Source organism: Dryobates pubescens, chromosome 13 (genome assembly GCF_014839835.1).
Source record: "Dryobates pubescens isolate bDryPub1 chromosome 13, bDryPub1.pri, whole genome shotgun sequence".
Classification (NCBI taxonomy): domain Eukaryota; kingdom Metazoa; phylum Chordata; class Aves; order Piciformes; family Picidae; genus Dryobates; species Dryobates pubescens.
This window is the reverse complement of record NC_071624.1, coordinates 29,651,193-29,678,493: the sequence shown is the minus strand read 5'-3', so window position 1 is coordinate 29,678,493 and position 27,301 is coordinate 29,651,193. Positions and strand designations below refer to the sequence as shown.

Sequence of the window (27,301 nt, the reverse complement as noted above, 5' to 3'; positions counted from 1 at the left end):
AGCCTCTCCAAGACATTTAAAGAACAACAGCCTCAAGCTCTCCATGCTGTAAACCTCATCCCCCTCCCCAAAGCCTGGGGATGAGCTTCACCCTTTGCCAGCCTCAACTGCTTAGGGAGGGTCAGGAACAAAAGATGCACCAGCTCACTTCTGCCCACCAACTGTAGAAGATAATCTCTGCCTCCTTGTTCTAAGCCCTGGGAAGACCCCAGAGAGATGCTGGTGGAGGTGATTTCTAACCCAGCATAAAGCTATTGAAGTATCTGCCCAATGGTGCCCTGTGGAGCGGTGTCTGCTTCATGGCTTGTCCCTCCTTTGGCAGTCACAGCAAAACAGCAGGGTCTGCAAGGAATGGAGGAAAGCATGGGTGGACTGAAGGACAGGGAGTTCAGGAGGACTGAGGCTATTCTGGGCTACCACAGTGAAACCTGAAAAATCACCGTAGCATGAGACCCCATCACTGCCTGTGTGGGAAACACCGTATCTTGTGAGCTATCCCTCACCTCTAAGCTAGTCTCCCCTATTAGCTAAATCCTACTAGTAACAGTAGAAACCAGGTCCTTCCCCTCACCGCTTCCTGGACACAGAGAAGACAACCAACCTTTTCCCCTGGCCCAGGTGAAGGATCTGCTGGTACCAGCATTCTCTGGCTCCGGCACCACTGGCTCGCTTTGCCAAGGTTGTGCAGGCAGCTCACTGGATTTGCTGCTGCTCTTCAAAGGAGTGATGTACTTGGGCAGCCCTTTGTAGAACCATGCACCAGACCTCTTCCAAACCTGTTACAGACAGAGACACAACACCTTAAGCCTGGAAGCAGCAGGCAGTTCAGATTCTGCATCTGCTGCTTTCCCATCGGGAAAGCACAAAAAGGAAAGCTTCCTGCAGAGAGCAGGAATGTGCCTCAAGCAAGTGCTCTGCTTAGAGTGAAACAAGTTCTGCACTAGCTGGAGGGGCAGCAAGTCCTGACAAATGTCATCTTGGGACAGGCCCCTCAGCCTGGGCCACTTTGCTTCTGAGAGAGTCAAAGACCAGCAACAGCTCCTGGGGGATGCAAGGGGCAATGCCAGGAGAGCAGAAACACTGCCTCATGCCACACCAAACAGCACAACCTTGGCATTTGTCCCCCAGAGCAGATCAGGCTAAGCCAGATCACCTAATGAGTGTGCCTTAGAACCCCAGAACCAGAAGGACACTCAAACAACCTCAACCTGCAGCAGGAATCTGACACCACCTCCTGTAAGAATGTCCTCTACTCTGCAGTTTAGTTTTAATGCAGCTTATGATGAAGGAGCTCTATTAAGTATATTTAATATAAAGCTTGCTGTGAGCCAGAGGAAGGGAAAAGGATGGCAGGAGACAAGGAGAAATGGCTTCTAAAAACCTAATTCTTTTGTGCCTTCCAGCAGTCTAATAATGAGCTAATGAGACAGCTAGGGCAAAACCAAGTTAATACAGTAAAAATATAATTTTCTGTTTCAAGAAGGGGGGGTAGAAACCTTACATTCCTGTTCAGAGTGAAGGAGATAATCAGTATTTCTTCTCCAGGTTCCCAAAGCATTTTGCATATGGTATCAGCACAATGACAACAGGTGTAAATGCAGATATACCTCATTTAGAGCAATACCTTTGCAATTTGCATTTAGGGCTTAATCAAATCAGAGGGCAGTGACAACACCTGGCATTCATGACAACTTCTTCTCATGCCAGCACAAAAAGCAGGACACCACTGTCACCATTTCACTGAGGGGAGGAGATTGCTCAGCAGGTTGCCTGGTTCCTAGACCAGAGCCATCAACACAGAGAGCTAAAATGTCTGTGTTCAGGGTCTTGAAAGACAAATGTAGGCAATCTGAATTCACTGGGGAACCTGGTAGCATGCCTCTTAAAAGAAGAGCACCCAGCAGAAGAAATCTCAGCATCACTGTGGCCCAGCACACGCATCAGTTACTGGGAAAGTGCAAGAAAGAGACTTGTTCATCTCCACAGCAGCTGAGAGCCCCCAGCAACTCCACCAACAGCTCAGCAAGACAGTGAGTCTGCTCCAAGCAAAGAAGCTTGGGAAGCCACTTCCCTAAAAGAGAGAAGACTGCAAGTTCTTTTTCTACAGAGGGAGCCTTGGCAGACAGAAGACTTTACCAGCTCCTTCGCCAACATGCAAACAGCCAAAACAGTGACCCAGGCAGCCAAGGCACAAGCTGATCACAGCTCCTTCTGTCCCCTCGGCAAGAACACAGGGACTGCACGGCATGGGGTACAGCTTGTACAACAGCACACGTCAATGCAGCATGGAGATCCTGGAGGAACATGCTCTGCTACTCCTGCAGAGCCAAGGACTGGGATGCAGTATGTTTTTTTAAGTCTGGGACAGACATCTCTATACTGTGCTTAGCCCACTGCAACTCAAATAAAGATGCAACGAAGGAGCTGCAGGCTGGGCAAGACCTGGTCTCTCTTGTCTGGCCTTGGGGACAACTGCACATGCAGGACACAGCAGCCAGAACAGGGGTTACTGTACCCACAGGGTTTGCATCTCAATAAGCACCTTGCTAACTGGCTTACTGCATGGCTTGAGGAGCTTGTCTGTGCCCTGCCACACACTGGGGAGCTGTGGCACACATAGCTTCCCTGCAGAAACTGCCAGGGACAAGCAACCCTTTCTTACAGTCATCCTCTGAACAGGCCTTGCAACATCTGTAATTTAATTTGAAGCACTGAAGAGACCTATTATCTCTAGGCGAGCTACAATTTAGGCACACCATAAAACCAATCAGACACAGCAAGATTGCTCTAAGAAAAGGCTGGTCACCTCCAGGGTTCTCACTACCCCCAAGGCAAGTCCAGTTATAGAAAGAGTTAATGATATAATATACCCAGCTCTGATGTAGTAATACCAGTATAAAATTGATTCTATGCATACATATTCACTTCAAATTGGTGCTTCTAATAGAGTTTGGTCTCATTACAGCAGTACTGAAATTGTTTTGAGATCAGCTCTTCAATAGCTGCAGCGAGATGCTCTTTCCTGTCTGAATTCAGCAGCTCTGCTCCCGCCCAGGGCAGCAGTGTGCCCGGCGCCGGTGGTTCACGTTCTGCCCTGCACGTGGGCACAGGTTACTTTCAGCATCCATGCATCAAAACAGATCGATGTTGCTGACTGCTATTGATGGCAGCTTCATTGATTGCAGGAGTGGCCTGACAGCAAAGGTCTTGCTTGATTTTAAATTAATAAATCTATAGCAGCGCTTCAGCAATGAAAGTCCTGTTTATTAGCAGCAGTTTGCTCTTTCTAAGCGAGAGTTTTGCTCCCACCAGTCCTGTTGGCACAGACGGTGAAATCCAGCCCCTGTGGCAGCCTGAGCTTGGGTGGAGCTGGAATTTCATCAGCCAGAGGGACAGACAGTCACTTCCAGTCTCTTGAAACAAGCCAGCTTTAGCTAACACTGATCATCCCTTGCTCTGAGTGGTTGACAGAGGGGAGTAAATGTCTGTATCTGCATCACCCCAGATTAGGACATGATGGTCCATAATGTGGCTCAGGACAGAGCAGCCACACCACGAATCACCAGCTGTGGCTGTCTCTGGCCCACTGCACTCAAGCTGCCCCAGCTAAACACAACCAAAATCCACACTCAATATTGATCTCCTTCAGGCTCCTGTCCTTCTGCCTCCCCTGACACCAAAAGTACCCTAAAGCAAAGGTGGCTTGGACACAGGGGAGAAGAGCCACTTTAGCAACAGACTCCTTCTTTTATTACTTCAAACCAATTTAACAGCCATGGCCATGACAAGTCCAGGGAGCTCGATGCCTTTTATAACCCTGGTAATACTCCTATTAAAGTTGCATCAAGCCATCATTACAGCTACAGGATGAGACAGTCAGAAGCAGATACTTATTTTTATCTGGCACATTCAAGTGCAGCCTGTAAATGGCACCTAGCAGAGAATCACTGGGCCCTGGTGAAATGCATGTTACTCCTCCCTCCTCTTTCTCCTTCTCTGAACACACAAGTGCTAAAACAAGCTCCTAAACAAAGAAAACATTAGGACTTGCTGAGGAAGGGATAGGATCACAGCTGAAGGAATTGTAATGGTACTTGCAGGCCCCCCAGAGTTTGCTTCACCAAAGCCACAAGTCCCCTAAATGGAGATGCTTACAAAGGATCTTTCTAGCTCCCTTCCTTCACAGCAGCTTGGGCAAGAAGAAAACAGCTACCTTTAGCTTCCCATGCTGACACACCAGTTATTGGCTCAACCTCTCAAGCAGCTGAAAGGCAGGGGAGCAGGTTCTCGTGGGCTACAACACTTAACAAAGAGAAAGGCACCTGCAAATGCCACCACCCTGGGAGGACTTCATTGCCCTCACGCTGCATGTGCCCCCACGCTCGCTTTGTCCCAGCTCTCCACCGTGGCTCTGGCACACTGCAAACCACTGGCAGGAAAGAAAGAGCAAGCGCTCTTCAGCTTCAGTATTTGCATTCATCTGCTTTTCCATAACACAGAGATTTCCAATTACATTATTTACAGCAATCTGTTGTCAACTCCCACATTCAGTGCTTGAGGATGAAGAAAATTAAAAGGCAGCGAAATCTGCCGTTCGGAGCTTTGTTTCCGGAATAGCCAAAAAAAAAGTGTCTATGGCACCTCTGACCCTAACGCTTCTCAAGCTGCAGTGCCTGCCAGCCTCCCATGATTTATCATTCCCCTCTCAGTCAGGCCTCTTTTTTTTTTTTCCCTCCTGTGTCTCTATTCTAGAGGACACTATTTTGAGTCTAACCACTTGCTACCATCCCTCAAAATAATACGGCAGGCTATTGATGAGTAGTTTGAATTGCAAACAGGTGCACATCGCTTCGATTCAACCCAGAGTCACCCAAAATAAACACTCCCCTCCATCAGGATGGTCTTCTGCCAAGACATCCTCGTGCCAGGCAGTATTAACCCTGGGCTATGTTGTGTTCAAAATGGTATGAGGGCATATGTGAAAAGGGAAGCCCTGGGGGCAAAAGGGGAGGAGAAAAAACTCTGCTCCTCCGGCACCGTAATCTTCCTCTGCATGGTTTATTGTGATAAACCAGGAAACGCAGCCAGACATGAAAATGCTGTTTAGTGAGGGAGAAGAAATTAAAGGGGAAGTGAAGCAGAGGGGGAAAATTAAAACTTTAACAGGTCCTCAAGAGTTGACACTGTCTTTCATAGCCAGTGGAGTTTAAAAAAAGCTCTCTCCCCCCACCCTACCGAAACTGTTTTCATTATGACTACAGTTTTGGATGTGTCAATTCAAATGTAAATGTGCACGAAGGCTTCCAAGAGGATTTTAATTACCATGATAGCATCACTAATTATGGATATGAAAAAAATACATATATAAAGCGGTAATTCAGGAGGGTGCTGTGCAGAACCTGGAGGTATCAGTCAAAATAGGGCTGTGCAGAGAGTTAAATGGCTGGGCAGGGATTTGACAAAGCACAGCAGGTTCCGTTTCCCTCTCAGGCCAGGAGGTGACAGGCAGACTCCAGCCACAGGAGACTAATTCAACACAGGCATTGCTGCCCAAGCTGTTACTAAGCTCACGTGCTCTGCCGGAGGCCTGGCAGCTGGGAACCATTCCAGCTGTACACATGCCCACCACAGCTCCTCCCAGGCAGTTCTGCTCCTCTGACAGGCACCACAATGAACCTGTTCTGCTGGAGGACTTGGTCCCTTTCTGCACTGCACTCTCATTCCCATGGGTGCATCACTGCTTCCCTGCCAAGTCACTGAAGGGGCTCACTGCAAACCCATGGGCAAAGTTTGCTGCAATCAGGGATCAGCATCCCTGATTGTGCTACAGGACTTCATACATATGCAGAAAAAGGAGTCAGTCTCCAGAAAGGCAGCATATGGAGGAGACAAGAAGGAAGGGACATTCTTGCCCTCAAACGTGAATATGAGGTTGACTGAATTCACTTCTACCCTTGCTTGCAGGAACAACAAAACATGATCCATGTATCTGCTTTAATTCCACCACCCTCAAAGATACTGCAAAGGAAAACATCCACAGAATCCTGGAAGAACAAGAGGGGCTTTCAACAGATGCCTCTGCAAAGAGCTGGGACAAGTGGCATCTCCAACAGGCAGGTTCTCGCCTAAAGCAGGTGAGATCTACCTTATTCAAGGAAGAGGAGATGCACTTAAGATGCAGGGGTGTTCTGCTGGCCCTTGGGGATGTTGTTCTCTTTGCCAGCAAGAACATCCAAGCTCTGTCAGGTCCCAGCCATGTATTCCTCCTAGCACCCCTCTGGCAGCACAGAGACTCCCACCCTGCATGGACACATCACACTGAATATGCTGCTTTGCTTCTGGATGATTGGGATGCAAGCAGCAGGCAGAATCCATTAATCACCTCCACTCTCCAGAAATAAGACAGTGTCAGAGCAACTTGTTCCTCATTGCTATGCAGTGCAGCCTTCCCAGTAGAGGTTTTCAAGGAAACACAAAGCAGCAAAGAACACTTTGGAATGGCTGAGGCTGGGATTCTCAAAGGGATCTGTGGGCATGAAACATTCAACTCCAACTGAAAAACTGATGTAAACAACAGCTTGTTACTTGGGTTTTCATTTTGACCCAAGCATACTGATGATTTAAGCATACCTAAGACCAGCACAATTTCTGTCTGTGCAGCAAGAAGGAGAAGCTGACTACCATGTCACTAAACTTATGCTAGTTTAGATCAAGCCTACAGGGATAAATAACAAGAAGGAAGATGGAGGGATGAAAGCTTTAGCAGGTATGAACAATACTGCACACTTTGGCTGGTAGCTGCTAATCAGTGCAACCCCAGCATCCTGGCTTGAGACCCTGGTGGGCTGCAAAACTCACGTGCTCACTCAGAGGCTAAAGGGGGCAATTACAGTCCAAGGCTCTTGTCCCAGCCAGATGACACTTATTAACTCTAGCCAACACCATTTAGTCCGCCCAGGTTTCTGAATGACCTCCCTTTCTCACTTCAATGCCTGTCAGTCTCTCACTCACTCAGTTGAGAGCTTCATAAATACAATGCTCAAATAGCTTGAGCAGTGGTTCAGAAAATTAGAAGGTGACCAAAGCACTGAAGTAGAGGGAATCACCAAGCTTGGCAATACCACATCTCATCACACCTGCTGGAGGGGGCACTCCAAACCAGTATCAAACACTCACCTACTAGAGCTGACCAAGTTTAGGGGCCCCACAAGTTGGGAGGTGTTGCCAGAGCCCTGTGGCCTGGGACAAGGCTGTTTTAAGCATGTGTTTCATTGGCATGGGCCAAAGAAAAACCTTTCTCAGTGATGCTGTGCACTGAGAAGGGAAGAGGCAAAGTGTAACATTGACTTGTTACTGCTTCACACAACTCAAAGTGCTCCAGCATGTTCCTGAAACTCTCTGCTTGGATTCCAGGAAATAAAATATGGCCAATGCCTACTCATCATGCAGGGGATTCAGAGGCTAGACAGAAATGAGAGTATCTGATCCCAAAGAGCAGACATCCATCTGCACTCATTGATAGCAAATATAACCTTCAGCAAAGAGCATGGCCAACTGGGCTTGGTCCAGAGCAGATGGCAAAACAAGACAGATCCAGATCACAGAAACAGACGGCAACAAGGCACTGGTGGTGAACACCAGCCTGTACAAGAAACCTGGCAAATCAGTGCATGCCCTGTAGTGACATGACACCTGAACCAGCTTCAGGGACTGCACTAGTAGCAGCCATCAGCCTGGGGCCTATGAGACTCATCTCTTTCTCATACAAACCTCAGGGAGGACCTGATCAAAGCCACTTTCCTAGCCTTTATTCTGACATTGTCTCAACTTCCACGCCCTAGCTGACATGCCTCAAGGCTTCTGCTAATTCTCAATGCTTCCCTGCCTTCCCTCAAAATAAAAGCAGAGCATGTGGGAAGACTGAGGGGATGTATGATTTGATGTCTGGCTGTGTGTCCCCACTGTGATCCTTCCAACCTTCTGCTGGGCACCAAGAAAGGAGACAGCCCTGAAACAACCTTAAAGAGTGAAAAAATAAAGATGAAACTTAAGGTTGGGAGCTAAGATTAAGCTATTTTTTAGGCAGTTTAAGAAGGAAAGCTCCATCCATTACCATTAGGGAAGCACTTTGGCCATACTTGAGGATTCAAAGAGAGAACAAGCTCTGAAGGTTACTGTAACCTCACACAGTGGCCACAGAGTGGCTACACATAACACTTAACAGGACAGGTGAAGGTTCTGTCCAGTGACCAAGGCTCTTCAAATAGGAAAAAAACCCAAACCAAATGTACAGTGTGAGATGAGGGAAAAAACACAGAAAAGAACAGAATAAAAGAAATAAAGTCAATTTTAGTCCTCTGCCCATCTCCCTGACCTGCCTCACTCTTCGTTGTGAGACCTCCATCTGGAATTGAAAACATCTGGATGGCTCAGTGTATCAAATTAACAGCAATATCCAAGGAGCTGGAATGCCCTCTACCTACCCACACTGCTGCTCAAAAGTTAAAGGCCAGCAGGATTCATGTACCACTCATCTTATCTGAACCTGAGTTTTGCAACTGCTTCCACACAGACAAACCCCTCCTGTGTCAAACCAAAGCAATGCCAAACTTCCACATGTAGTGGGGGAGTTCAGCATCTCAAACACCTGCACAGATGGTCTCACTACATTTCAAAAATTGATTTAGCAGAGCACCCAGGTTTCACAGTTGGTTGCAGTGGTCAGAAATAGCTGCACCGGATTGATGTTCAAGGACCACAAGCAAAAGCCCAAAATAAATTGATGGGAACAAGAGAAAATCCTTCTGCAATCACAGAACAAATTCACTGACTTGACTCCGCTGTGGAGCAGCAAGCCCTGATGCTGGTGGCTGCTGGCTGGCAGGCAAGAATTGAGGCAGGCTATTACTTTTTGCAGCATAAAGTCAAGGATGAAGGGTATAAAAATGTAGAGACCTGCATTCGAAGTCTCACATGCTGGCAAATTATAGGATTTTGCAGGCAGGGAGGAAAACAGACCTAAAAGCTGCAATCCCAGTTATTTTTAGAGGGACAAATGCTGCAGCTATGCTGTAGATCTCTCCAGCTGTATTAAAGAGCCAGTGTTAGCCAAGTTTATTTGCCACAGAGCTGGAAGGGAAAGAGTGTGGCAGCAGAAGGCAACAGTCTCTTTATGACGATAGATAGAAAAGACCCACAAAACCATACAGGCTGCAGGGGCTGGTGGTTTTGATCCCTCCACCCCCTCACAAACCAAAGCTGTCACTATTGTTTGTATTCACTAAGCCTGCTTAGCCTCCAGCCAAGCCTCCCAAAGCCTATCCCAAGCTCCCTCGCAAGTGCCCAAGCAGAAAGAGAGAGCCCACGCACACTCAGCAGACACAGGACAAACAGTGCATGCTGCTGAACCTCATCCCTCCACAGCTGCATTTTACCTCCCTCTGTTCACTGCAGATCTTGCACAGCCAAAGAGGACGTTTCTGGGCTCCAAAGGTTTCTATTCCACACTTGGTGCAAACTTTCTGAAAGAAGGAGAGAGGAAAAAAGAAGGAAAAAAGTGGCGTTAGTAAGGCCATACAGCCCTTAGGAGGGAGAAAGGAGAGAAGCATCTTTCCTACAGTTCTGGTTTGCCTTCCTTAAAAACCTACACAGGACACAATTTTCTTAGTCATCCTGAAGAACCATGGATGGCTGGAAATTGCTTCAGCTTTGAATGGACATAAGACATAGGCAAATCTACAGCACAGTCCTTGAATGCAGGGCAAGAAGATCACTGGACAGGGTAAATCATGACCAAGAGACAACCCCATGGCCTCCCCTCCATTTCAGCAGGTGCTGAGCAGCTCCTGATTTGTGGCTGCTTAGGAAGTGGGTTTGACCATGCTGAGAGCAGCAGTCCCTGAACAGAAGGCTTGACAGTACCACGTGGCCACTACTGCTGCAGAGGGATCTTTCATCTCTCTGCTAGCATTACCAAGCATTTACTACCTGAATCACCTCATATTATACAATGAGGCTGATGTGTATCGGGCTTGGCTTAGAGCTTGAATGAGAAATTGGATGAATTCTTTGATTCTCACAGAGCAAAAGCCACTCACAAGAGGGCCCTGGAGAGCAAAACCTTTCCTAGAGAGACATGTGAATTTAATCACCCCTGCAAAGGTTTTACTCATCCCCCCCCAGCCAGGCTGCTCCTCCTCGGAGCCAGGAGGTCTGTATCCATGGATCAAAGTCTCAGTGGCTCATTCAGACCTCAGTAACCCTGTCTGGAAGAAGGGAGTGACAGAATCCTGATGCCTGAGGCAACAGCTTCGTTGCATGACTGAATGCACCCTACTGTTGTGGTCAGAGTAATCCAGAGGCAGGTCTGTCCCTGACTCATGCTGCACACAAAGTGGGAGGCATCACCTGCAGCCCCACAGAGGTTGCTGCTCCTCTCTCCATCTCTCTGTTTCTGTCCTCATCCTCCCAGAGAAATAAGGAATAACCTATTGGGTTTGCTGCATCAGTACTCAACATGGTACTCCCTAAGCCAAGAGAGACTGCACATGTAATTAGGAAACACCATCTGAAACACTCCAAATTCTCCCTCCCTCCAAATAAAATCTAAGGGAGTAACTCAGTCTTAAATACCCTCAACGATCCCAACCCCACACGTATAGCACATTCAAACACTCCCTCTAGTGGAACTTTCCAAGTGATTTTATTCCTAGCCATAAATTCTGAAAGTTCCATTATAAAAAGGGGCTTTCCCTTTCCTCTGCAGTAAGATGAAAAACTGAGCATCACTTACAACCCCTCAGAAGAAGACATAAAAATCAAGGGCATTAAACACAGCCCCACTCCTCATTAAACACAAGATAAAGCACTTTCTTCTCCTACGTACAGTTCACCTTTTATAGATCCTACTGATCCCCTCTGCATGGTAAATGACACATTATGCTTTGTCTAACCACTGCTATTGTTAACACTCCTGGATTTGCATACATCTTTGTCTTGCCAGCATGCATTTATTTCCAAGATAATAAAAAGCTAATATTAAAAGCATTCCTCATAAAACAGAAAGCAGCACTTAAAAAAATCAATCCATCAGGCAACAAGAAAGACAGAACCTCACCTTCAGCAAGTGCCTTCTGCTGAGCAAAGTTCTTTGCTGCGTTTCAGATGCATTATTACAATTCCTGTTGCTGAATTAAACAGGTCTGAGACAGTAACAGAGCACCAGCAGCAAGAAAAATATGAACTTTAAAAATCCATAATTCCCTGACAAGTCCTTGCTTACTGCATACAGCACTGCATGAGTGATGGATATCCCTGCATGAGAGGGAACAAGTTTAAGTCTACTCTGTGTGCTGTGTCAGCCGGTTGACTGTTCCCCAGGTTCACTCCACAACATTAAAAAGCAGCAAGAGACGCAGCCCAGGGCACCCAGGTAATATTGAGTGTGTGCCCTGAGCTTGCATGCAGCTGAAAAGTGCAGCCAAGCTGAAAGCAGCTGCAAAACACACCCTGGATATGAATGCTCCTGAGCTGCCTGCCAGACTCCAGACAAAAAGGGGACAACCATAAAAGAAAAGCAATCAGCCCTTCTCGGGGGGTTTATGGTCACAGCCCTCCCAAGAGCCCCAGGCTCAGGCAGCATCACCAGCTGGGAGGTTCCCACCTACAACTGGACAAGGAAGGGAGGTGTCTGGAAGCAGCTTTTGCCTCCTTGTTAGTGTACAGGGCTCCCAGGAAGGAAGCTAGAAAGGCTGGTGGCAATGTGACCTAGCTGGCTTTGGACGAGGTGAGGGCATAATTGCCAAGGGAAGAAGGCAAGAACAGAGCACATCCTGTTATTCCACATGCTTGAAATGCAGGAAGAAGCCAGCTGTCTCCTGTTGGCCAACCAGCCCTTTAGTCTCCACAGCCACTTGTACACAGAGTGCTCCTCTCCAAGAGAGCTGCCCTGTAGCTCCCATCAAAACAGATCTTTCCCTTCCCACTTCCTTAATGCTGCTTCCTTCTCCACCCCTTCCTAAAATGCTACTTTCTTCCTGGCTTAAGACCCAGGGGTTCAAAGTGCTGCAGCCAACTGTGGACCAGTGCAGCCCAGCCTGACAGCCTGCTCTGCATGAGCTGCACCTCAAAAGCTGTAGTAATGCCAGTATGAAAGGTTCTCCACTGTGGCCTGCATGGCTGCTTACCACAGAGGTAACCTGTCTGCCTCACCACTCCACAGTAAAGAAGCAGGTTTTACTCAGAACTGTGCTGTAGGCTCTGGGGGACATGTCTTCAGCGACAGAGGAGGTGACATTGGCAAGAGTCTCCTTGGCTCCAGTAGCCACCAGGGACAGAGACAGCACAGGTTGCTCCCTTCCATCCTACCATGAGCAAGTCAGAAACACTCCTGCAACCAGCAGGTGCCCTGACTTCTCCCCAGGCAATACCCTAAGGCGAAGTCACTTTGGAAGGTATCTCCCCAGGGAAAGATGGTCTTCTAGTGCAGGAAAAACAGCCTCCCAGCAGAGGGAGGATAAAGTGGTTGCCTTGGAGATCATCACTTCCACAGCAATACAGATTAACCCATTGGCTGCAGAGTCTAGACACATAAGAATTGTCCCCCCAGGGTGCCGGCAGAGCAGCAGCTTCCCCAAACACTGATGCTGCTTTTCCAGGAGTACCTGTGCAGTCCTGCCAACAACACACACAAACCCAGGCACTCAATGCTGCACAGGCTCATTCATGCTCCAGGGCTGGAAACCCTACACCACTTCGGAATCTGAAGATGGACTTGAGGCCCCTGAAGAGTGGCATGACTGGAAGGTCTAAGGACAGACCTTGCAGTAAACAACAGTAAAGCACACACAGACTCCTCTTAGGAGTTGCCTCCAATCCATTTCTGCACCTTCTCTCACTCTCCAAACCCAGATGCAGAGCATGTGGAAAAACAGAGAGGATATATGATTTGATGCCTGGCTGTGTGTTCCCACTGTGATCCTTCCAAGCTTCTCCTGGTCAGGGCACCAAGAAAGGAGACAGCGCTGAAACAACCTTAAAGAGAGTGAACAAAATAAAGATGAAGCTGAAGGCTGGGAGGTAAGATTAGGCTATTTTTTAGGTAGTCTAAAAAGGAAAGTTCCATCCATTTTCATTAGGGAAGCACTCTGCAAACCCAGATGCAGGGCTGATGCATCCCATCTCAGCGCTCAGTGCAGTTCAGACACTTTGGAATCCTGAGGAGTAAGGTAACCAGGGTGCAAGAGAAAACCTGATGGTGTGACAGCACCAACCAAGACAAGTGAAGTTTTCCAGCTTGCAGGAGACCCAGTGACCTTTCCTATACAGATCTGCTAACCAGGAGCAGGCAGGAGCCCATGTATCCAAGACTCACCTTTTTGCAATCCTGACAGAAGACCGAGGTGCTGCCCAGCAGCCCAAGCAGCTCACCACACAGCAGGCACTGCGAGAGGCCATTCCCCATCGCGTTCTTTCTCATGTTCTCCAGCCGCTCCACCAGGCGCCTGCAGGGCAGAGGCAGAGCAGAGGTCACAGCACTCACCTTGGAAGCAGAGGCGTGCCAGAAACCTGCAGACACATGCTCCAGACTCAGCCTACCTTTGCTGCTTCTCTGCAGTTTTGGGCCCCTTGCTGGGACCATATGGACTTTCTTTTCAGACTCTGCACTCAGTGTTTCCTATCAGCTGGCTTTTGGCCTTCAGGGGATACAAACCTCTGTAAGTCCATCCACCAAAGCTCACCAAGACCTGAATAATAAAAACTGCAAACACCACCGAAAGGCCTGACTTGGCCAGTGCATGCAGGGCACACAGCTCCCAAGAATGGCTTGATCCCACACAAGGAGCTCAGTGTCACGGGGGCCACAATGTCAGCACAATGATTTCCTGCCTGTGGAGATCAGGGCAAGCCAGACAGCACTGGGAAAGCACAGAGGAATCAGACCTGCCAAACTTTGCTCCATCTTTACATATACTCCCTGAAAGCAGCACTACAGGTACATGACTTACCCACACCCCATTAGAGGCAGGAAGGCCAGGCTGAAGCCATCAGAGCAAAATGAGCCTGGCTGCAGTACAGGAATGCCAGGAATTACTCCCTGCTTTGCTCAAGAGCACGCTTGGAAGACAGGAAGCACATATGTATGCACAATGTCCATAGCAGCAGGACTAAGAAAGGGAAAGCAGGATAAGCAATTAGGATGCAGGATGTGGAAAGCATGCAGAGAAAGGCTGCTGTCTTGAGATCACTGCTTGGCAATCCTCAAGTATCCATTTGTAGATGGGGATGATAACAGCCAGGCCATTTATCAGTGGCAGTGACCAGCTGCAGCCATGCACAACTGCTCTCCTGCTATCCATGCCACCCAGTTCTCATTAGCACTAATGTCCCATCAACCAAGTCCAATGCTAAGAGGAAGGCAAGGTCTGGTTGAAAGAAGTATTGCCTGTGGTGATGAGGTCAGACAGCACAGCCAGGCTGAGCCATCGTTAGTGTATTTGTGATCCTTGACTTCAGCAGAGGAGAACTCCCAGGAGCTAACAAAAGCATTTCTGAGAAGCCTTCAGCATAGGAGCACCCAGGCAGTCCCTTTCTGCAACTACACAAACAACTGCACAGGAATGATCATCAGCCCCTCCGGGTCACTGGCTGCTTCTGGGATATCCCACACATGACACAAGCATCATTGTCAGCTCTCGTTAGCACTTGCTAATGTGCACTGCACAGGGGCAGACCAAAGAACAGGGGCAGGAAGCTGAGCCTGCTGGACACAGGCTGGGAGTCACTGGGATTTCCTGCTTTGCAAACACAAAACACTGCTGGGAAACGTTGCAGGGCTGCTGAACTTCCCAACTTTAAAGGCAGTCAGTGTAGGAGGACCACAGACAAAGACAAGGCTAGATCTCCAGCAGGACTGAAAGCAAAGGGTGCCCATGTATTAAAGTATTAAATAATTCAGGCTAGCAAACCCCTTCCAGAGGGCTCAGCCAACCAGAACATAAAGTCATTCACTGCTCCAGGAGAAAGCCCAGAGGGCTGCCACAGACAAGGGAAAAAACCTAACTGTGCTACCAGCAGTGATTTCTCAGCCACTATGTCCACTAGCAGTGGATACAGCTGCACAGCTCAGCATCTTCCCCAGTCTCTTCCAGTGCCACTGGCACAGCAGCACAGGCTGCATTTACTGGGGATTTTGACAGTGGCTGCAACCAAAGCAAGCCCTAGGGCTTAAAAAAGATGTGAAGAAGGCTTGAGACATGGAGAGAAGGAAAACATCACATCCTACCCAATGTTCATTACTTCCAAACAAGCAACATGGGAAGAGGAAAATAAATGAACTAAGGGGTGCTCTGACTGATGGAGGCTGAGCTCTGGCAGCTGGGAGAGCCACTCCTGTGTCTGTTCTGACCTTTCCTTCTGAGGGAAGCGGACAAATGAACGTGACCGTACCCAATGCGCTGCTGCTCGATCATGTCCAGTTTCTCTGCCTTGCGGATGACTTCCAGAATGACCTCAAGTTCCTCTGGGCTCAGAGTCTGCATCTTCCTCTGCTTCTCAGTCTGGAATGTGTGCACTGACCAGCCTGTCTGGAGCCTGTGGGAGGGGGTGGAGGGAAGGATTAAACTGTGAAAGGAAAGCACAAAACCCCTGCCTGGCACACAGAGCCCATGTCAGTCTTCCATCAGAGAAGTCTTCTCTGGCTAACACCCAAAGCAGGAGTCTCTTCTCACTAACCAGATCACTAAGTCACTCCTCCAGCAGTGGTGCCTCTCTCTGCCTTCTCACTTCCCCTTCTGCTCCAGTTTGTATTTTACCACTCTACATCCTCACTCCTGGTTGGCTCTGCCCATAATGAAAACCAGCACACCTAGGGCTGGCTATCCCTGCAGAGAGGAGTGCTGCTTCCAGGCACCACAAATGCCAACAGCAGGGTCCTGAACACAGGGATTATCTGCATCCTTCTCCCTCCAGATCACACATTTCTAATGCCCTCAGTTCAAACAAAAACATCACCAAGCACACCTTGAAATATTAATTTGGCAACTTGCTCCCTTGCTCTAACCCAGACCTGCAGAAGGATGTCAGTGAGCCCCTTCCCTCCATGCCTCACACAAAGCAGCTGGTATTTCTCCTTAGCTCACTTGGGGACAGGCACGAGCTTTCACAGCTCAATTAATTACCATTCAGTAGAGGTTTAGAGGTCAATGGATAAAGCCATGGCTGCTAGTAGAACACAAGGCATTCTCAGACACAGTTGTCTTAATAAGGCTTTGAGGTGAAGGCTGGAGAGGCAGCAGAGGTGTGCACTGCTCACTGTCAGGCAGTCCTCTCATTTACAGGAGAGCCCCCTGTTTTCTATTGCTCTGCAGCAGGCTGACCCCAGTGGTCCAGGTAAGAACTGAGTTGGCAGTGCAAATGCAATTCTAGTGCTTGACTCACCTCCACCCCTTTTGTCTTTAGGTTATGCAGTAATTTAACTTCAGAGGAAAATGAGATCAAATGTTCCTAAAACAAAGAGTGCTGGCAGCTGGGGAACACTATCAATTACATTTAGGACACTGCAGAGATGCAAGCCTGTCTCTAAGCCCTTCCTTCCACCCAGGGGAGGGGTGGTGGGATGAATGGATGGAATCTCCACACACACCAGCCGTGCTGCAAACTCCACTGCAGGCTGGCAGCTCCAAACAGCAGCCAAGCACCAAGCTCCGGTTTAACAGCTCCTGTCCCACCCAAGCAGCATCTTTCTTAGGTCTACATGTCTCCTGCCTCCCAGTCGGGCTGTAGACAAGACCAGTGCTCCACACAGATAGCAGGAAACAATCCAGGCCAGAGCTGAGGCTGTAAGAAGAGAAAGAGGGCGATGAGGACTCACTTGGCACGCAGAGCCAGCTGCCGGTCATTGGGGCACACCCACTGGCCCGTCCCACTGCCAAAAATCGTGTCAGCCATGGCAGCAGGCTGGTGAGGAGAGGCAGGGATCACACCTGTAAGAAGCAAACACCAGCACTGAGCACAGCTGCCACTCCACCCTCAAGAATGCGCAGAGCAGTGTTTGGCACAGCCTCATTACCCATCCCAAAGAGACACTCTTCTGGCAGCTGCAACAGAGGAGATCTGCTGGTGTCACACACGGTGGAAGCAGACAGACTCTCACCCACAGCCAGCAATCAAAACACGCCATCACCCTCCTAAAATACAAGCCCATAAATACCACCAAATACCTTGAAGACAAGGCTGGAAGTTTAGATTTTATGGTACTCTCCAAAAAGAGACAGACTCTTTGTCAGTTCTGATTTTTCATTCCAAACTAGAGAAAAGCATTGCTTGTGGAAGAATAATCTCTGCCCCAGCACCTTTAGAGCCCCAAGGCTGCAGCACTGCCAGAGAAAGCCACTCTATAAAGGACAGAAAGAAACTACAGTTGCCTTTTTTGTCTTTTTTACCTCTTAATGGGGTAACAAACAAAAACCCACGCGACAATCAGTGTGAAGAGCGGCAAGTCATTCCGTTCATTAGAACTGCCTCCATAATAGTCTGATATTTATAACTGCAGCCTACAATAGCAGCTTGTTTGCATTCTCTGATGTTCAAGACAGCACCTCTGGCAGCAGCTCTCCCCGCTGCAGCTCCTGTAACCAGCACAGTCACACCCTGTGCTCAGTGCCAGTTTCACCATAAACTGATCAGTGAAGGCAAGAGCCAACTTCCACTTGCTCATGGGAGAAGCATCCCCAAAAGTGACTTTGCAGCTAAGCAGTTCTGAGTCCTACCACCAGTTCAGATGAACAAAAAGCAGCAAGGGACAGGTGCAGCAAAAGATTTCAGTGGAGGCAAAAGTAGTCTTGATGTATTGAGCTTTTCTCCAGCTAAGCAAGTGCCTTACCAGCCCTAACATAAATTTTCAGCTATTAATACTTACCTTTCCTAGAACTGACACTTGCCAGCTTTGAAACCAACCCTGCCAGGCAGAGATAACGTGTTTAATGCTGTTTGGCAAATACAAATCAGATACAATAGCAGGCAAGGTACATCACCTGCCAACTGTGCAGTAGTTCCCAAGAAAGCACATGTTCCGGTCTCAATCCCCAGCACACTCACCCCGGCAGTGCCTGTGGCTCAGCCTGTGCTGCACCTCCTGCTATCTGCTGCTGACACACAGAGCTCTCTGCTGCCGTGCCAGGCACAGAGACATCGAAGGCTGCACGGCCTTGGCCCTCCCACACAGGCAGCCACACTGCTTGTGCAAATCCACCTCTTCCTCCCTAGCTGAGCTCGTGCCACACACGCAGCACTCACCCCCCAGCACAGAAACTGATCCCTGTTAGAGAGCTGACAGCTGCCTCCTGCCAAACCCCACGGCAGCCTTGAGAGCCACAATAGTTACAAACAGTGAGTTAGTTCCCACCTGGGTTCTGGAGAGAATCTGAAAACTCAGTGCTTACAACAGGAAAGAGAGAAGACAAGGAATTACACACAAAGCACAGACTGCAAGGGTGCAGATGTACAAAAAGGGTGAAGACTCCAACAGTTCATCATCATGCTCAGGAGCACAGTCCAACTGCACAGACAAGTGAGGCATAGTGGAGATGGAAGGCTGCAGGAAAGGGCTGGCAGAGAAAGAGGGTTGGGTCAGCAAGGTCAGACAATTGTCCTTCCACAATCGTCACACAAATCTTTGAAACCTTCACTACATTAGTTAAGGTGATTATTCCTGAAAGGGATCATGCCTAGAAGAAATCCTTCAACCCCTGGCACCTTCAATTCACCAGCTACTTTCCCTACTCTGCTCAGTGTTACACATGCTGTGGGTTTGCTTTTCCATTTGTCCCACAACACCTCCTGCTCTTTTCATCTTCCTCACGATCTCAAGCAAGGAGAGAACACAGTCCCCACACACGTCCCACAGCAGCTCACACACCGGGGAGCAATCAAGCATTAACAGCTCAGGAGTATGGAGGCTCCCGCCCCCGGGCCAGCGTTAGAAGCAGAAAGAAGCTACAATTTCACATAGAATGGGTGACCTGGGATTTTCCAGCGATTTTCCAAGCCATGCATGTGTAGCCCCACACAAATGCATATATTAAATTACTCTTCAGATACACCACATACTCTTTCCTCCTACTCACACCCACCTGAGGAGCAGCACAGCCCACACCCTCCCCGTGTCTGCTGTCGAGGCTGAACACACACAACCACACCAGTGTGACCAGTGCTTGGCAGCTGTGGGATGCTCAGCAGACACCTAGAGCTGGAGAAAAGCCCCAAACCACGGTCAGGGCAAAGGAATTGGTTTTGCCAGCAGCTGCGCTTCCAGGGTGGAAAGCTGTGCAGAACACATCTGCCCCTCCTCTTTGCAGAGCTTTATCTGCCTGAACAGAGCTGAAGGCAAGTCAGAGTAGAGCACATCAGCTGAGCATTTTTCTCAGGAGAGACCGGAATGCATTCTCCAGCCTCATACCAGAGTGTGCTTTTCTCAGCATGACTGAACAAAAACAAGCAATGTCATGCTCTTTTGCCTCTTGTTACTCAGCATATGCTTGCTTTCTCCACCATTCCCTGAGCAGCATCTGCAAAGAGAGAAGCAAAACAAAGCACAGCCTAGAAATGCAACACATCCCAAAAGAGCTTTCAGAAAGGTTATTCCCCAAAATATTTACAGGAAAATTTTCTTTCAGCAGGGCTGGGTATCTGCTGCTCCCTCTGATGTAATGTGGCATTGCAGGTGGCTTTGCACCTTTGTCTCTGAAAAAAGCCTGGTGTGGTTTGACACAACTATCTCAGAAAAGGAAACAAGAACAATATGGGTCCGCAGGCCACAGTCTGCTGGGGTGGGAACAGAGCACTGGAGGGAAAGGAGTATCTTGCATGGCCATGAGAACCATGCCAAAGAAATGGTGCCAGTATCTGGAAAGCATTAAGCATCATCTCTCTTATCTCTGGAACAGGACAGGCAGTGCGGTGCCTAATCAGAAACACCAAGATAGCAAAACCACACCAGCCCACGGAGTCATTTCTATGGGCTATGGTGAAATATCCCTCTCATGCAGCCAGCCCCCACTGCTTTCTCTCTCAAAAATGCTCAAGTTAGCACCTACCTCACTAAGCCAACCCCTCCCTGTCCTCTGCTCAACAAGCTAAGGAAGGGTAGAAGCAGCCAGTCTCTAGCAGTGAGAGGGCATCAGAAATCCACAGCCCTTGGCTCTGCTGCTACAGAACGAGAGGGAAGCACAAATACTTCATGCCACAGAAAGAAAACTCCCAATATGCTGCTTTTTACTTGAACTAAGAATCAAAAGGGAGCTCTTACTGATACTTTATGACCTGCTTTAAAAAGCCACCACCTGTTTGTTCCCCTCCTATGATGGAGGAAGTCATGTGAAACAAAACCTCATTAAATCCAAGTCCACCTGGCTGCCCTTGGCACAGAAGCTGAGGGGAGCGCTACGAGGAAGAAGCACAGCCCTGCAGAGAGCTAAACCTTTGCATGGGACCAGGAGCAGAACTGAGCACATCTCTGCCAGCAGTCCTCATGTAGCACTGCTTCTGCTGTCTCCATGATAAGACTTGGACTCTGCAGCCAGAGAACAGTGCACCTGAGGACATGACTTCAGTCTGTGAGGTAGAAGTCTTCTGGTGGGGTCTGAGTGAGGGGAACGGCAGCATGATGACGTTGTTGACTTGGCCCCACATGCCTGCAGAGTGACCACAGGATCTTTCCCAATGGACAGTCCCCGCTTGTTCTGGAGGATGAATGTGAGCTGCAGCTGGCTGTGGGGAAGTACACCCTCCAGGTGCATTTTGGGTAGATCCCTCCATGCCACCCAGCCATGGATCTTGCAGCACACCTCCCCAGAGCACAGCAGAACAGCAGCAGGAGGTGTTTCCAGCTGTAGTCTTGATCCACACTCCAACAAGCACCACATTTGACACCAGCTACAACCGGTGGCCACAACAGCAAGAGGTTGCCATATCAGCACATCCCATACCTAGCCCTGACTGACAACAGTATGCAAACACAGCCTTCTGACATAATGCTCTTCAAAGAATTTCAGGCTCTTCTGTGAAATGAAGGGCAATTTTGTCAGCAGAATAGCAACACGAACTTCACGTGTCTTTACCTTAGTAACAGCACAGTCGTAGCAGGTCATACCAAAGGTCCAGAGAGCACAGAACCTGCTATCTGATCAGCTCCAATAGTAGATGCTTGAAGAAGAGTGTAACAACAGAGCACAGCACAGCAATCCTTTTCCAGAATACCCTCCCAGCCTCCAGAGATTCCTGGATCATGCACTCCCTGAGCCAGACTGTATTTAACACCCTTAACATTTTTCTTTCCCAAGCTTATCAGCTGGCTTTTTCAGCCACTTTTAACATCATCTTGCTACACCAAATCCCTTTCCCACTCCTCCAGCTCAAACACATTTTGACTTTACCTTGACTACATCAAAGTTAAAGGGTCTTGTTGACATTGAGGCAGTCATTGCAGCAGAAGACATCTCCTCACAGCAGCCAAAGCCAAGCTCTCCTGCAGCTGGGCTGATTACAGGTGGCCATGAAGCATTAATTCCTCCGAGTCCTGCAAATACAAGGGTGTCCTACACAGGCCCACAAGGAGCTCTTCCAGTCAGCTTTCATTTGCCTGGTTATTTCAGCTAAGCAGCTCGTGTCTATATTAATTTGCTTTAATAGGAAATTAATTAGGCAATTTTTTTTAAATACTTCATTTAAAAAATAAAAATTAAGCAGCTGGCTAGAGATGAGTTCCCAATTCCCAAGCCGAGCCGTGCCGGTGTAATTAACTCTCCTGCTTTGAGGGCATCACCTCCCCCAGGACTCCCAGTCTGCAGCAGGTACAGTGCTGGCCTGTTTTCCCTTTCAGCTGCTGCTCCCTCAAACAGGCAGTGTAATTACTCTCTGCTCTGTGCACCAGACCCCATTATCCCTGGGAAACCTTAGCAACTAAGTGAGTGTTTGCTCTTGTTGCTATGACAGAGGATAAATGACTAGCAGAGATAGATAAGGTTAACCCAGCCTCTGCCTCCCACCCACTGCCGACCAGTCCATTCTCCTCCCAAACACTGGTCACACAGTAGGGAGACAACTGTGAGCAGGCAGGGAAAGGCCACTTAGTCCAGACACAAGCCTTCCCCTCCTGATTTAAAGCTCCTACTGTCATAGCTGTGTTTCAAAGCACAGGACTCGTTTAAAGTGACAGAATAACCCTTGGGGCTATAGAAGACAAACACTTGACTTTGAAGGTAAGACACAGTCTCAGAGCCGGTGCAGTTACTGTGCAAGTGCTGGCCTGAATCAGAGCTTTATAAAACTTTTTCTCTCACACAAACTACTTTGAACCACACCTTGAAACCTACATCGAGCAGTTTATTGGCCCCTCCTGTGACAGAGGAGCCTGCTGTAAGCATCAACATGTTACAGGCAGGAAGCACAAGCACAGCAGAGCCGAGAGACCCTCATCTCCTTCCTGCTCTGCTCTTCGGAAGAGAGAGCTGGGCACAGGGTCATGCCTCAGAAATGGCCTTTTGCAGTCCCTCACCATATCAAATCCCCACAACAGTGCAAACCTTAGCAGCAGATAGAAAGCCAAGCTACTCAATATGATCAGACTCAACTTGCAGCTCTGCGGCTTGGGCCAACAAAGAAAACACAATGTGCAAATAAACACCACAAAGCCTTGGCAAGCTTTGGGACAACAACTGAAGAATCCAATCAGACAGATTTTCTACTTGTATGTGCCACCACAAAGGCTCAATCTAAGCAGGAGAAAACCTCATTCAGAGCCATGCATCCAAGCCCAGCACAAACGAATCACAAACTAGCTGCAGCACACACAATGTGAGAACAGTCATTACCACATAAGGGCAAGCTGGAAAAGGAGTGAGGATGAGGTTTTGGGGGAAAACAAAGAAAGTTCTGGTGCACCCGAGCTGCTTCCCAATCCCAGCAGCAGTGGCAAGAAGCCTAAGTGCTTTTAAGACAGAGCTTGTTAAGTAGCTTATAAAATACAATGCCCTGGAGGTCCACGCCAGTCCTGCGAGTGGGAAGATAAAATCAGCTCCACAAGAAAACTGACATATGGGACCAACAATCCTGCATTAATGAGAGGTACTTATTAGCATGGCTTCTTGATATATGGTAAGCTATAAAGAACCAGTTTTCACCCAAGCAAAGTAGTCTTCCAGGTCCTCAGCACCCTATGATGCTGGGGAGGAAAGCCAGCACTGTTCCACCTGCCAAGGTGTATCTTTATTTATCAGACTTTGGCCCTATTTCCTTCTGATCCCCAGCCAGGCAGGTGCCTTGTGCAAAGTGAATAATTCATGAAGCCAGCAGGCTCTGACTCACATTCTCGGGCAGGTTGATCTGGCATAGGCCTAGGAGAAGCAAATTAGCATCTAAATGGCCAATTAGAGAGACTCATTTTATTATTCTGATATGCTAAAAATCTCAGGAGGCCTTCTGCTGGCTGGAGGTTGGCAGGGAGGAGTCGGCACCTCCCAAGCTCCAGAGAAGCATCGAGTTTCTTAGAAAGAACTGGACACAGCAGGGAAGTTCTGAGCAGAGTCCAGCATTTGTCAAGGAATTCCTTGCAGGAGAACCCCATGCCAGCCTATTTCATGGGTAACCTCAAGTGAACCAGGAAAAGCACTGTTCAACAGCCAGCAAAGAAACTGCTGAGCAACCTGACCCCAGGCCTGAACAAAATCTCACTACCCAGCACAAATCCAAGCCCCAGGCCTGCCATCACATCTGGAAGATGAAATACCCTTCCCTAGCACCCTGGGTGTAAACATCCTAGAACAACTTTGAGGAACACACAGGCACAGCCAGCAGCAACTCCAAGACCTTTATCACTTTGAACATTGTTGGTATGAGCAAAAAGAAAGTCATGGACTTTGACCAGGCCCTGGTGAGTACCTGACCCAAGCTGCAGCAGACTAAAAACCCAGGGAGCAGGCACAGCATGTCACTTGTATTTGCACATCTAACAGCACCCATCATCACCACGTGTCAGAGTGCCCAAAAGCCAGAGTACCAATCCATCCTCCGTAAGATGCACATGGGCTACTCCCACCACCCAACGTGTGCAAGCCCAACAGCTCTCAACACTGTCGGGGTTGATCACTTTCCAATGGAGCTGTCACTTTCAGCTTCCCACAGCTCTTACACTGCCTTAATGTCACTTGCTCCGGGTACGGTCAGGAGGCTGAACTCCACCTAAATTCAGCTTTGTGCTCAGGCTAGATTCAGCCTCGTGCTGCTTACCTCGCCGGGGCTCCGCAGCATTTCAGACATGACTGTCCTACCAGTGCGGCCCCGGCTCCGGGTGTCCCAGACCCCCGAAAGCTGCTCACCTGTCCCAGCACGCCCGGGAAGGGGCTGTTCCCCACGGGCCCCGCACACAGGGGGCTCCCTGCAGCCTGCAGGACTTAACCAACACGCAAAACTCTGCTGGAAACTGCGCACGAAGCTCCGGTCCCCCCTCCCGGCGGAGCCGCACCGCCCGCTCCCCGCGACGCGCACCCACCTGCCCTGCGGCCCGGCCCCGGCCGCGCTGCCCCGGTGAAACCCGCGCCCGGCCCCGCCACGGGCCACGCCGGGACTCGGCACGGAGCCGGCCCCCCCTTCCCACGGGACAAGGCGGAAACGGAGCGAACCTGCGCCGCTGCCGCCGCTTCCTCCAGCCCCGGCGGCACCGCCCGCGACCCCCCCACGCGCCACCGGCGCCCCCCGCGGCCCCTGGCACCCCCTGGCGGCCCCGCGCCGCGCCCCCAGCGGCGGCCACCACTAAGGCCCGGCCCGGAGCGACGGCGATCGGAGCGGGGCCAACCGGCGGCTCCCCAGGTGTGAGCTGGGAGAAATCGGGAGCCCCCCGGCAGGAGAAAAAGGTCACTTGAAAATATCCCAAACTGCAACGGTGAGAAGAAAAGATAAAACAAAACAAAAAGAGAGGAAAGAAAGCAAAAAAGGCAAACCACAAAGCCACTCAAAAAGGCCAAATCCCCCAAACAAACCTCCCAACACCCTAAACCAAACAAACCAACCACCTTAAATCCACCAAAAAAACAACCACCAACCCACACAAACAAAACATCCTCTCCAAAACCAAACAAAACCCCAACAAGACCTCCAACCCCAAAATAACATCAAAACCAAAACCCAAACAAATTAAAAACTCCAAGGAAAATTGCAAACAAACAAACAAAAAAGCTGCAAACCAAACCAAACAAAACAGAAACCCAACTGAAACAAAACAAATCCTTCAATCAACCCAAACCAGCAAGACTCACCCAAACAAAACCCCTCAAAACAAGCAAACCCTCCCAAACAAACAAAACTAAACCAAAACTCAAACCCATCCAAAGAAAACAAACCCCTGAAACTCAAAAAAACACCCTCCAAAACAACAGAAAAAATCTCAAACCAAAAAAACAGCCCAAAGCACAAACCCACCCAAACCAAAGCAACATCCTAAATCCAGCCCAGAACAACAAAACCTGGAAGGAAACTAAAAACCCCAAAGCCAATAAATAAACAAACAGAAAAACCTCTCACAGTAAAATCCAACTTCATCAGAGGAATTAATTTTGCAGGAGAAAGAAAGAATTCAAGCCAAATACAACCCACAGCACAAGCAGGTGAGCTTGGTGGGACAGGGACAACTGTGGAGAGCTGGTTGCTTCTCAAAATTAATGGCCCAGATCTGTAGAGTGATGCTAACAGACCCCAGCTACAGAATCTTCCCTGGGATCAGCAGCAGAATTTAGTCTTACTTTTTTTTCACAGTAGAGTTCTTCCTCCTGGAATTCCTATGAATGGCCTCCCCGGGTCGGTAGAACTTCAGTCTCAACGAAGGATTGCAAAGCAGGCATGGTGTGGATCCAAAGAGAACCCAACAACGTGGACCCAACAAGATGAACCCACCACAGACCCAGCATGGGTCCAACAATGCTGACCCAACATGCCAAGTTAAAGCCTGCTTCACCCACCTCACTGCACAGCAGATGAGGGATCAAGGTGCTGGCGTTTCTTCCACTTTCAACCATCACTTGCAGCTCACCCCCTCACACTTTGTCATCATCAAAAGTGTCTTGCTTTGCATTTTGGAGAGTGGTACAAATGTGATGAGGCACAGGGAGGCTGGGGAGTGGGGAGCAAAGTTTTTGGTGAAGTGAAACACCAGACAACTACAGGAAAACAATTACTCCTCTGCACTACCCTGTGAGCACAGAAATGAGGGCTTAGTCCTATCCAGTGGATGCAGTCAGTAAATTTGACATGGGACAGGAAAGGAGGGAGAGAAAAAGAACAGCAAAAGAGAAAAGAAATCCTCAGTCTGTGTTTTTACTGCCTGTTCAGAGCCTGCTCTGAGGAAACCTAGTGGTATTGCAAGCCCCGTTGCTTCCACACACCCTCCAAGACTGCACAGGATGTGCTTAGGGTCCCTGAGCCTCCTTTGACCTGAATGGAGTTCAGGCCTGGGTGTGCATTCTGCGTTTTGCTTTAAGCAAGTGTTGAAGAATCCATCGGAGGAAGCGGTGTTTGCATTAATACAGAGCCTGTGTTTTTGTGGAAGGAAGCCCCTCAAGATGACATTTCACTCCAGGGTAGTCCTCCACACAGTCAATAACATAAATTAAACACATGGTTTAGCCAACTTCAGAAAAAAAAGATAGATTACCTTATTTAACCAGCTGTACTGGCAGGAGCAACAGGCACAGGAAACAGTCTCAGAGCCTGGACTGCTGTGGAATTTGCTTGTTGGGATCCCCACAGAACCACGGATGCTTTGGAGTCTGGCGGCAAGGCTGGGTCTTGAGAGCTGGATGTCACAGAGAATAAATATGACTTGGCATAAAAAATTTAAAAAGGCCAAATATGAGTTTTATCTTGATAGCACCGAGTCAATTTTTAATAGCCTCGTTTCTCAGAAAGCAGGCACTTCCAATTCCACCCCAAGAACCCTTCACAAGCTCTCTTTTATCGATGATGAGTTCCACTGAATTATTCACCAGATAACAGCTGCCAGAGATTTTAAATACACACATGACAGGGCTGTAACGAGGAGCAACCTTCTCCTGCAGGCCTGTCAGCGCCGCTGGCAGTGGCACCACAGATGCCCCAAGCCAACCCTGCTTCCTTCCAGCAGGTAACTGCAGGCTGGAGAGTGACCCCCTGGTCCTGTCACCCTGGGACAGGCATCTTTCTCAGAAAGTGGAAAACAAAGACCACTCTTTTCAGAGGCATCTTAACCTTGTGGGCATGAGGGAGTCTTACAGAAGAA

The 27,301-nt window shown here is 48.9% G+C and overlaps 1 protein-coding gene across 1 annotated transcript in view; it reads right to left on the bottom strand.

Annotated features, from left to right (window-relative positions):
* The window catches only part of RPH3AL (rabphilin 3A like (without C2 domains)), a 31,408-nt gene extending 14,434 nt beyond the window's left edge, over positions 1-16,974 (bottom strand). The window contains exons 1-5 of the mRNA XM_054167007.1: positions 16,871-16,974; positions 15,448-15,591; positions 13,373-13,502; positions 9,435-9,521; positions 602-776 (exon numbers count right to left, since the gene is read on the bottom strand). Of these exons, the coding sequence (XP_054022982.1) occupies positions 602-776; positions 9,435-9,521; positions 13,373-13,502; positions 15,448-15,591; positions 16,871-16,947 (613 nt within the window). The 5' untranslated portion in view covers positions 16,948-16,974. The remainder of the gene's footprint in view (positions 1-601; positions 777-9,434; positions 9,522-13,372; positions 13,503-15,447; positions 15,592-16,870) is intronic.
* Between the last annotated feature and the right edge of the window lie 10,327 nt (positions 16,975-27,301).